Source organism: Heptranchias perlo, chromosome 35 (genome assembly GCF_035084215.1).
Source record: "Heptranchias perlo isolate sHepPer1 chromosome 35, sHepPer1.hap1, whole genome shotgun sequence".
NCBI classification, from domain to species: Eukaryota; Metazoa; Chordata; class Chondrichthyes; order Hexanchiformes; family Hexanchidae; genus Heptranchias; species Heptranchias perlo.
The window spans coordinates 7496678-7509016 of NC_090359.1; the positions used below are offsets into that span (position 1 = coordinate 7496678).

General features: G+C 44.9%; 1 protein-coding gene across 1 annotated transcript; it reads left to right on the forward strand.

Moving 5' to 3' along the window:
- Positions 1 to 1531: 1531 nt before the first annotated feature.
- On the forward strand, positions 1532 to 6375 carry LOC137302003 (probable G-protein coupled receptor 139). Its single transcript, XM_067971716.1, has 2 exons — positions 1532 to 1628; positions 5480 to 6375. The coding sequence occupies exons 1-2, from the start codon at positions 1532 to 1534 to the stop codon at positions 6373 to 6375; spliced, it is 993 nt and encodes a 330-aa protein (XP_067827817.1).
- Positions 6376 to 12339: the final 5964 nt, after the last annotated feature.

Sequence of the window (12339 nt, forward strand, 5' to 3'; positions counted from 1 at the left end):
CATCACGATGGACGATGTCCTCAGTGTGAAGATGGGACTTTGTCTCCACAAGGAATCTGCAGTGGTCACTGCTGCCAATACTGTCATGGATAGATGCATCCGCTGCAGGTGGATTGGTGAGGACGCGGCCAAGTAGGTTTTCCCCTCGTGTTGGTTCTCTCACCACCTGCCATAGGACCAGTCTGTCAGCTATAGCCATCAGGACTCGGCCAGCTCGGTCAATAGTGGTGCTACCGAGCCAATCTTGTTTCTGGACATTGAAGTCCACCAACCAATGTATATCCTGTGCCCTTGCTACCCTCAGTGCTTCCTCCAAGTGGTGTTCAATAAAGTTGAGCACTGATTCATCAGCTGAGGGCGGTATTTGATATTCAGCAGGAGGTTTCCTTGCCCATGTTTGTCCTGATGTCATGAGAAGTCACGGGGTCCGGAGTCAATGTTGAGGACTCCCAGGGCCACTCTGTCATGACTGTGTACTACTGTTCCGGCACCTCTGGTGTGTCTGACCTGCCGGTGGAACAGGATATACCCAGAGATGGTGATGGAGGAGTCTGGGACGTTGGCTGAAAGGTATGATTATGTTTGAATGGCTATTTAAGGCTGCTTTTTGACCCGTCGGTGGGACCACTCTCCTAATTTTGGCACAAGTCCCCAGATGCTGGTGAGGAGGACTTTGCAGGGTCGACTGGGCTTGATTTGCCTTCCCCTTTGTCGTGTCCGGTGCCTCGTGGTCCGACGACGGGTGGCCTGTCCGGTTTAATTCTTGTTATGACTTTTTTAACAGGCTTTGGAATGAACCACAATGCTGTGGGTCTGAAGTCAAATAACGGCCCAGACCAGGTAAGGACGGCAGGTTTCCTGCCCAAAAGTCATTAATGAACTAGATGGGTTTTCACCACAACCGGGTAGTTTCATGAACACCATGACTGATACGAGCTTTTTATTCCAGATTTTAATTAATTAACATAATTTTAATTCCCCAGCTGCCGTGGCAGAATTTGAACTCACGTCTCCGGATTACTCATCAAGGCCTCTGAATTAATGGTCCAGTAACATACCCACAATGTTAACGTACCGTTATTTTTTTCATTTTCATCTCCATAATCCATTGTTCCAATTCTCCACTGATCGGCTTCCCATCCTTTACCATCCGTGAAATTCTGATCATGCGAAACTCAGCTGCCCATATCCTATCAGCGACCTAATCCCACTCCCACACTAATTGCGGCCAATACAACTTATTGTGGTACTTGTATGCGTGTATGAAGGTGCAGCTTTTAACCTGGTCTCCGGGGCTTCATCTGAATGGAAGTTCTGTTGTTCTTGTTCGAGATCATGGAATGAGAGTTGTTTACTTCACCTGTTAGTTCAGTGACTGTAATTAAACCCAGTCAGCACGGGACCTGATTTTCTGCCCGGTTGGATTCACTCTGCTATAATTAAGGAAAATCCACTGTTTGTGTCAATCGGAGAATTTATCCCAGGATCAGGACCAACCATCGAATCATCGCTTCTTGCAGAAGGGGAAATAATGTCTCTTAGTTACATGATCAAGCTCCAGATTCTATGGGCGCTTAATGACATACAAAAGATTTACTTCCCCATCCTGGCTGCGTTCGGTGTCCCGGGTAAGTTACTATCTGCACCTGGTACTTCAGGAAGCCGAGTTTATCTGTAGTGACATCTTCGTTAGCCTGTCCAGCTCTTTATTTAGTTACTCTCTCTACATTACAACAGTGACTGCACTGCAAACCCCATTGGTTGTGAAGCACTTTGGAACGTCCTAAAGTTGTGAATGGCGCTACCAAAATGCAATTCTTTCTTCCTTTCTTTTCATTGATTGTGTGTGTTTGACATTGGTCCATGCTCCACTGATGTGAATTCCCATTCATTGGTGTCAGTTCAATGAAAAGTGTGTCCTCAGTGGTCATTATTAGTATCATTTCAGGCGATCTTATTAAGATCCCGGTGATCTTTCAGACGACAGGTCATGTCATGTGACTAATTCATTCTCTTTATTAAAAATGTACATTCTTCTGTAAATACTGAGTCCGAGTGTCAGGTGAGAAACGTTTTCTGAACTCACACTGTCTGCAATTTTGGCAGGACATGTTTAGTTTTTTTTCTACGAATAACACTGCCAGAAAAATTAAACATGCATTGATGAACCAATCTGGTTCAGCTCTCACGCTTTCCATCGTTTCATCTTCTACGTTGGTGTCACTGTTCCTGACTGGTTAAGTTAGAATGGTTAAGTGAGCTACAGTTTATTTTTATTCCGGTCATTTAATGGATTTATTTCGAAAAATAACCTGTATTAATAACCGTGCCTGACTGGTTCAGTTCTTCGTATCTCTGATCAGGATGTTACGCCGCTTTTAAAGAAAGAAGAGGGAGGAAAACAAGGGAATTATAGATCAGTGAGCCTAACATCTGTTGTGGGGAAAATGCTGGAGTCCATAATTAATGATAGGGTGACTGAACATCTCGATATTTTTCAGTTAATCAGAGAGAGCCAGCATGGATTTGTGAAAGGTAGGTCGTGCCTGACAAACCTGATTGAATGTTTTGAAGCGGTGATTAAAGTAGTGGTGAGGGGAATGTCAAGGGATGTTATTTATATGGACTTCCAGAAGGCATTTGATAAGGTCCCACATAAGAGCCTGTTAGCTAAAAAAGAAGCCCATGGAATCGAAGGAAACGTATGGACTTGGTTAGGAAGTTGGCTGAGCGAAAAGCGACAGAGAGTAGGAATAATGGGCAGGATGTAACTGGTGGAGTGCCGCAGGGATTTGCCTTGGGGCCTCAATTATTCACAATATTTATTAACGACTTAGATGAAGGCATACAAAGTCTCAAATCAAAGTTTTCAGATGACACAACGATTGGTGGCATTGTAAGCAGTGTAGATGAAAACATAAAATTACAAAGCGATATTGATAGATTAGGTGAATGGGCAAAACTGTGGCAAATGGAATTCAATGTAGACAAATGTGAGGTCATCCACTTTGGATCAAAAAAGGATAGAACAGGTTACTTTCTAAATGGTAAAAAGTTTAAAACAGTGGATGTCCAAAGGGACTTCGTGGTTCAGGTACATGGATCATTGAAGTATCATGAACAGGTGCAGAAAATAATCAATAAGGCTAATGGAATGTTGACCTTTATATCTAGATGACTGGAGTACAAAGGGGCAGAATTTATGCTGCAGCAATACAAAACCCTGGTTAGACCGCACTTGGAGTACTGTGAGCAGTTCTGGGCACCGCAGCTTTGGAAGGACATATTGGCCTTGGAGAGAGTGCAGCGTCGGTTTACTAGAATGATAGCCGGATTGCAAGGGTTATGTTACGAGGAGAGATTACACAAATTGGGGTTGTATTCTCTGGAGTTTCGAAGGTTATGGGGTGATCTCATCGAAGTTTCTAAGATATTAAGGGGAACAGATAGGGTGGACAGAGATAAACTATTTCCGCTGGTTGGGGATTCTAGGAGTAGGGGGCACAGTCTAAAAATTAGAGTCAGACTTTCAGGAGCGAGATTAGAAAAAAAGTTCTACACACAAAGGTTGGTCGAAGTTTGGAACTCTCTTCCACAAAATGCAGTTGATAATGCTGAATTGCTCATTTTAAATCTGTAATAGATAGCTTTTTGGCAATCAAAGGTATTAAGGGATTTCGGCCAAAGGCGTGTACATGGAGTTAGATCACAGATCAGGCATGGCGGAGCAGGCAGGAGGGGCTGAATGGCTTCTCCTGTTCCGATGTTCCTATGTTCATCGGCGCCACAATCATTGTTAGTTGCGTATTCTGACAGTGAACTCATTCGATATTGCACTGTGTGTTATTCCCTATATGAATTGGAAGCTTATTCAATTCTCACCACCGATGGAAAAGAGCAATGTTAACAATATTTGACGAGAATACAGATCGTTTTGAATTCGCTGGTTGGTGTATTATACTGCCAGCCATATTATTAAACAATATAAAGCAAATGATTGTTGTTACAAGTATTACCTGGAATGTAATTAGAAAACTTGCCTGCAAAATTGATTACATTATACTGTCATTTTCTACCTTTGTATTTTTGGTGCGGAGCATCACACATGACCCTAAATATACAATTGCCGCTCATGGAGCTTAGCGTGACTCCAACTCCGTCCATCCAATGATTGACCATTGCGAATCAGAGAGCACAGTATCAGCTTGCGCCTCACTTCTAATATATAAAACAAACAGGAATTAAAATATAAAATATTTTAGACCAAGAGCAGAAAAGTGGAACAACTATCTCTAGACTAGATAATGTGGACCACGACAGGCTGCTTCTGTTTCACTTTGTGCAGAACTGTAGAACCATAGGACGCAGTCTGCAATTGAAGGGTGGGGTGTGGTGAGTGGCGGAGGTGAATTCAAAGCTAAGCTACAGAAATAGTACTTCAGTGTTTGAGTGGTCAATCTATGGAACAGGCTCTTCTGCGAATTGGTGGAAGCAGTTAGTATTGATTCATTGAAACACAAATTACCTAGGTTTCTTTCTGAAAATAACATTTTGGGGACAGTGGATGAGTGATGTGAGACATGACATATGGTAAGTGTAACGTAGTTGGGAGGAAAAGGTGATTTTGGATCTATGGTTCCCAAAGGTTTCCAACACTGGGGCTTTCCTCACCTCATGTCTGGGTCTGTTGTAGATTAATTGAGAGAGATTGATTGCTATGATTAGCCACCAACTCTATTGTCGTTGTATCATGCGATTAGCAGGAAGGTAGAAGGCAAACTCGATGGACCTTGGTGTTTTTTCTTCTTGCAATGTTTATGTTCATATATTCCCATCTCTTGTGAATATTACAATCATTGGATGGGAGGGTTTGATTTGTGTCATTGCACAGATGCTCTCACTGCCTTGAACAAGTGACCAAGGTCAATGTATGAACACAGACAATGGGTGTTCTTTGCTGACGATTCCATTCAAAGGGCGTCAGCGATTCGACCATTCCTTTTCCTCCTCTGGCTCTTTTATCACGTCCCCACCTCGGGATGTTGACGTCACGTGTATCACTCCAATATCGAACTCACACACGCTGCAATTCAATCCCGCAAACGTCCAACCTTTTCCTTTCCCGTTGGCTCAGGTGAAAGTGAGGCTTTCATTTTCCGATTGGTTGCATTTGTATTAATTCCAAACTAAGTTTCTGTTTTTAAACATATTGAATTTGATCCCGTTGCTTCACTTATTTGCCGATTCATTACTCTGATTACAAACCCTATCTCCAGGACGCCCCGTCACAGCTAAAATAATCCAATTCCATCTTTGGAATAAAAGAGAAGCTGCAAATTTCTTGGCGCATTTCAGTTTATTGTGAAGAACAATAATGTCCCTGTTCTATAACCTGCTCCTTTCTTCCACTGGAAACGCATCAAATTAGTGTTTTTCCTGAGTCTGGTGAATCATTTTTCTCTTTTTGTCTTGCTTACAGTTAACGTGGTGACGATTGTGATCATGTCTCGGGGAAAGTGCGGTCTCTCCAAATGTGTCACTCGCTACCTGGTGGCCATGGCAGCGGCGGATCTACTGGTCGTTATCATCGATCTGATATTAAGGCAGATTCCTATTGTTTATCGGGAACAATTTAGTTTTCTGCGGGTAATTAGAATGTGTAATATCCACGCCGTCCTGCTTTATGCAGTCACAGACTGTTCAGTCTGGTTCACGGTCACTTTCACCTTTGATCGATTTGTGGCCATTTGTTGCCAGAAGCTGAAAACTAAATATTGCACCGAGAAGACGGCGGCTTTGGTTCTAGGAACAGTGACTGTGCTGAGCGGCTTGAAGAACATTTTCTGGTATTTTCTGCATACAAATGAGTATTGGCTTTCTAATAGTCCCTGGTTTTGCCGTGTCCCACCCATTGTAGCTCATTCGCTGGTCTGGACGGTCACTGAATTAATGCATTATGTGTTAACGCCATTTATTCCATTTCTTTTGATTGTACTGTTCAATGTATTAACGGTCAGGCACATTGTCGTGGCCAGCAGAGCACGCAGGAGAATCCGGGGTCCGAGCAGTGGGGAGAGTCCCAGTGACCCAGAGATGGAGAACCGAAGGAAATCCATAGTTTTACTATTTGTTATATCGGGGAATTTCATCCTGTTATGGGTGGTGTTCACTGCGTGTTCTATATTGAGACGGTTGGATTATTTGGGATATCCTGTTCCCCTGCCCACATTTGTTACAGAAATCGGCTTCATGCTCCAGCTCCTGAGTTGCTGCACGAACACTTTTATTTATGCAGTGACCCAAAGGAAATTCAGAGAGGAGTTGAGGAATGGAGTGAAATATCCCCTCGCAATGATGGTCAAATTAATTAGATGAGAAGAAAAATAAATGAAAATAAGGAAATGGCAGACTTGTTCAATAATTACTTTGTGTCAGTCTTCACAGTCGAGGAAGAGGATAATATACCTGATGTACCAGGGAAATAAATAATGAATCAAGGATTGGAACTCACTAATGTTAAGGTAAGCAAGAAAACAGTAATAGTAAAAATAATGAGCCGGATTTTGGTATGAACATATCGCTGAGGCTAACAGGGCTCACGGTATTTATGTGGAAATCGGAAAGCTGCTGCTGGCGGGCACACATTCGCAGTTAGCAGCGCAAATCCAGAACTTGCTCTCGGAAATATGATGCTCCTCCAAAAAGCTGTACCAAATCGGTGTCTCGCCGGTTAGCTCCCCGTTTGAATGTATTGAACCACCGAAAGTTCCTGTACTGACGTCGCAGCTTCAGACTGAACTCGCCGACAAAAGGGATCAAGTCATTTAGCTTTTAGCGACGTGGTAAGTCTCAATTACTTCCGAACATTAACTTTTACAAGTGTGGAGTATATTTACTTCTGATTTTAATTATTGTTGGGCGTTAAAACAATAATTAAATTAATTATTTTTTTCACTTTTTCTTTTTGCTTCTTTTAACTCTGTCTAATAACACAAACTTTTTACCCTCTCTTGATTTTGTTTTGTGTGCCTGATTTAACATTGAATTCACTAATCTAACTGATACTTCCTGGTTCTGACTGCACCGCTATAATCTGATGCATTAAGGAAACACACAGCTGCTTGTCATGTTCACACAGGTCCCACATGCCCTGTCGAGTGCACCGTGCATTGTGGATTTCTAATTTTCACGACCTTGCGGTGCAAAAGCTCATGGAAAATCAATGGGCAAGTGTAAGTCTAATGAACGGCTGGTGGCTTTCGTTTATCACTCACTGCAACATTCAACCCATAGGCCCTAAAGTACTGATAAACCCCTCCGATATGTTGGTTTCCACTCCAGGATTTTAAAGGAAATTGAAGATATTTTAGCCATAACCTTCGAAAGTGCCCTCGACTCAGGAATTGTCCATTCAGATTGGAAAATTGCAAATGTAACTCCATAATTATAGAAAGGTGAGAGAAACCAGGAAATCATAGACCTGTTCGTCTAACACTGGTTGTACGGAAGTTACTGGAATCTATAATTAAGGACAATAGGACTGAATTATTCGAGAAATGTGACCTGATTAGAGAGAGCCAACATGGATTTGTAAAGGGTAGGTCATGTCTAACGTACCTAATTGAATTTTTGAGGAAGTAATTACAGCAGCAGACAGCGGAATGTCTATAAATGTAATTTATATGGACTTTCAAAAGGCATTCGATACAGTTCAACAGAAGAGATTGCTAGCTAAAATTGAAGCTCATGGAATTGAAGGCAAATTATTGACCTGATAAGGCGATTGTTTCGGCGGTAGAAGACACAGAGTAGGGATCATGTGACTATGCTCGAATTGGTTTGTATTCGATCACTGGTTTCTTACAAGAATCTGTGCTGAGGCATAAACTATTCACTGCATTTATTAATGACTGAGATAACATAATGGGTAGCCATATATCCAAGTTTGTTGATGACAAAAAGATAGGTTGCATTGCAAGTACTGAAGATGGGAACATAAATTTACAAAGATACATTGATAAATGAATTGAGTGGCCAAAACGGTGGCAGATGGATTTCAAAGCAGCAAGATGTGAGGTCAACCATTTTGGACTAAAAAGGATGAATCTGAGAATGTATTAAATGGTGGAAAGCCAGCAAAATGGAGGTCCAAATAAATGTAGGAATCCATTTACACAGGTCACTAAAATGTAGTGGACAGGTACAAAAAATAATCAAAACTTTTAAAGGAATGTTAGATTTTGTAACTAGAGTGTTCGAATATGAAGAGGAGGAAGCATTGCTCTAGCTATACAAAACCCTGGTTAGACCACCTCTGGAGTACTCTGTGCAGATCTGGGCACCACACCTAAGAAAGGATGTATTGCCCTTGGAAGGAGTATAGCGCAGATTCACCAGAATGTTGCCTGGATGCCGAGGGCTCAGTTGTGAGGAAAGATGACATCAACTAGGCTTGTATTACCTTGCATATCAAAGGTTAGTGCGTGATGCGAGAATTTACTGGGATTACCACCCTATATATATGATTATTAGGATTTACTGCCATCACCAGCGTCTATATTTGGTTATATCGGGGTTTATTGGGACCACCAGACCATATATATATATGCGTTTATCAGGGTTACTGCGATTATCGGTTCACATATCTGAGTGTATATAGATTTATTGGGATCACCAACATATATATCTGTGTTGGTGTTTACTGGGATCACAAGCCTATGTATCTCGTTTATCGGGGTTTACTGCGATCATCATCCTATATATCCGTTCCGGGGTTTACTGGGATCACCAGCCTATATAACTGTGTTTATCAGAGTTTACTGGGATCACCATCCGATATATCTTGGTTTATTGCCGTTTATATTGTAAAGGACAACGATGGGGAGGAATTCCTGAAATGAATTCAAGAGAACTTTCTGGAACAGTGTGTTTCCAGCCCAACTGGGAAGGAAACTGTACTGGATCTAGTTCTGGGGAATGAAGAGGGGAGGTGGAGCATGTTTCAGTGTGGGAGCATTAGGGGAACAGTGAACATAATATCATTAGGTTTAGAATAGTTATGCAAAGGGCAAGGAACAATCAAACGTGAAAATACTTAACTGGAGGAGGCAAATCTAGTGAGTTAAAAAGGGATCTTATCCAGGTGGATTGCAATCAAAAATTGGTCGGCAAAACAGTAATTGAACAATGGGAGGCCTTTAAGGAGCAGTTATCTCTGGTACAAAGCAGACAAATTCCTATGGAAAGGAAGAGCATTCAAAGCGAGAGATCCGTGGAAGCTGCAGATATAGAGATTAAAATGAAACAGGAAAAGGAGGCTTATAAAAATATCAGCTTCATAATAGAGTAGAGAATCAGACTGAATGCACAAAGCACAGAGGAGATATAAAACAGGGAATAACACCGATAAAGAGATAGTATGAGAAAAGATTTGCTGCTAACATAAAAGGGAACCCAAACGTCTTTTATAAACATAGAGTTATGTGTGTGGACTAGGAATCGAGCCCCCCTGGGACCCCAGAGTGAGCTGTATGGGACCTGGGAGTGTGCAGTATGGGGGCCTGGGAGTGTGCTGCATGGGGATTTGGGATTGTGCTGTATGGGAGCCTGAGAGTGCGTTGTATGGAGACCCGGGAGTGTGTCCGAGTCGCAGTACAGCACACTTCCGGCTCACGCGACTGTGCAATCCCGGGTCGCTGTACAGCACTCCCGGGTTCCGATAAAGCACATTCACGGTCCCGATACAGCATACTCCCGGATCCCCATACAGCAAACTATTACATCCCCATACATCACATCCAGGGTTCACGGTACAGCAAACTCCCACGTTCCCAGACAGCACATCGCTGGTTCGCGATACAGCACACTCCTGGGTCCCATGCAGCACACATCCTGGCCACATGAAGCACATTTCTGGGACATTATTGCAGCACAATCACGGTACCGGTACACCATCCACCCGGGACCCCATAAAGCACAATCCAGGATCCTCATGCAGCTCACTCCGTGGTTCTGGTGCAGCTCAAATCCTGGCCCACAGACAGCACATGCCCGGGTCCAAATACAGCACTTTCCCTTGTCCCCATATATCACATTCCCCTGGCTCGGTACAGCACTCACCCGGGTCTCGGTTTAGCACATTCCCTGGTTCTGATACAGTACACTCCCGGTCGCAGTACAGCACACACCTGGAGCCCCATAGCGCAAACCCCAGCGTCCACATAGAGCGCACACACGGGTCTCCAGACAGCACACAACCGGGTATCCACACAACGCACACACATCCAGGTACAGCACACACGCGGGTCTCGGTAAAGCACACTCCCGAGCCTCAGTACAGCACACACCCGGGTCTCCATACAGCAAACACCGGGGTCCCCAGAAATCACTCTCCCGGATCCCCATACAGCAAACGAATACATCCTCATACAGCACACACACGGTTCCCGGTACAGCAAGCTTCCACGTCCCCAGAAAGCTGACCCCTGGGTCCCGATTCAACACAATCCCGGGTCCCATACAGCACGTACCCGGGCCTAATGGACCACAGACTTGGTGCCGCCGACAACACACTCCTGGGTCCCATAAACACACTCCCGGGTCTGCATGCAGCAAATTCCTGGGTCTCCATACCCCACACTCTCGGGTCGCGGTACAGCACATTCCCTGGTCTTCATACAGCACACTCCCAGGTCCCAATACAGCAGGATCCTGGATCCCCATACAACTAAATCCCAGTTACCCATACAGCACACTCTTTGGTGCAGGTACAGCATATTTCCTGGTCCTGATACAGCATCCTCCCGGATCTCCTCACAGCACACACACAGATCCATGTACAGCACACTCCCGGGTCTCGGTAAAGCACACTCCCGGGTTGCAGTAGAGCACACACCCGTGTCCCCAAACCACACACACCTGGGACCCTGCACAGCACATTCCCGGCGACACGTGCAGCAAACTCCCCGGTCTCCATACAGCACACTCCCAGGTTTCGATACTGCACACTCCCAATTCGCCGTACAACAACCTCCCCGGTTCTGATGCAGGAGATTATATGGTCCCGATACAAAAAACTCCCGGGACCGGTTCAGTGGACTGCTGTTCGCAATCCAGCACACTCCCGGGTACCAGTGCAGCAAACTCATGGTTCCGAATACAGCACACTCGCGGGTCCCCACACTGATCAGACCTGCGTCCCCATATAGATCACATTGCGCCTCTCAAAGAGCAAATCCTGGATTGTAATACATAAAACTTCCACGTCCCCAGACAGCACACCCCTGGTTCGCCATACAGCGCACTCCCGGCACCCCTTAAAACACACACATGGGTCTCCATACAGCATACTCCCGGATCCCAATACAGCACACTCCCGGGTCTCCATACAGCATACTCCCGGGTCTCCACACAGTACACTCCGGGTCTCCATACAGCACCCTCCCGGGTCTCCATACAGCACACTCCCGGATCTCCATGCAGCACACTCAAGGGTCTCCATACAGCACACTCCCGGATCTCCATACAACACACTCCAGGGTCTCCATGCAGCACACTCCCGGGTCTCCACACAGCACACTCCCGGGTCTCCATACAGAACACTCCCGGGTGTCCATACAGCACACTCCCGGGTCTCCATACAGCACACTCCCGGGTCTCCATACAGCACACTCCCGGAACTCCATACAACACACTCCCGGGTCTCCATACAGCACACTCCGGGCCATGGGCTGCACATTCCCGGGTACATGAGCAGCACGCTCCCGGGTCTCGCTAAGGCACACTCCCGGCTCGCCGTGCAGCACACTCCCCGGCTCCGATGCAGAAGATTCCATGGTCCCGATACAGCAAACCTCCGATACCAGTACAGCACACTCCCGATCGCAGTCCCGCTCACTCCAGGGCACCAGTGCAGCAAACCCCTGGATCACAATACAGCAGATTCCCGGGTCCCATACAACACACACCCAGACCCCATACAGCACACTCCCGGAACACCTTAAAATACACTCCTCGGTCTCCATACACACTGTTGTCCTAAAAAGAAAGATTGAACAGGTTGTGTCCATATTCATTGGAGTTTAGAAGAAGGAGATGAAATCGCATTGAAACATACAAGATTCTGAGGCGACTCGATAGGGTTGATGCTGAGAAAATGTTACCCCTCATGGGGGAATCTAAAACTAGGGGGCATAGTCTCAGAATAAGGTGTCACCCGTTTAAGACGGAAATGAGGAGGAATTTCTTCTCCCAGATGGTCGTGAATCTTTGGAATTCTTTACCCCAATAAGCTGTGGAGGCTGAGTCATTGAATACATTCAAGGTTGAGTTGGGCAAATT

Coding starts and splice junctions, on each gene's coding strand:
- LOC137302003 (XM_067971716.1), top strand. CDS start 1,532: ATGTCTCTTAGTTACATGATCAAGCTCCAGATTCTATGGGCGCTTAAT. Junction 1,629..5,479: donor GGCTGCGTTCGGTGTCCCGG/GTAAGTTACTAT, acceptor TCTTGCTTACAG/TTAACGTGGTGACGATTGTG.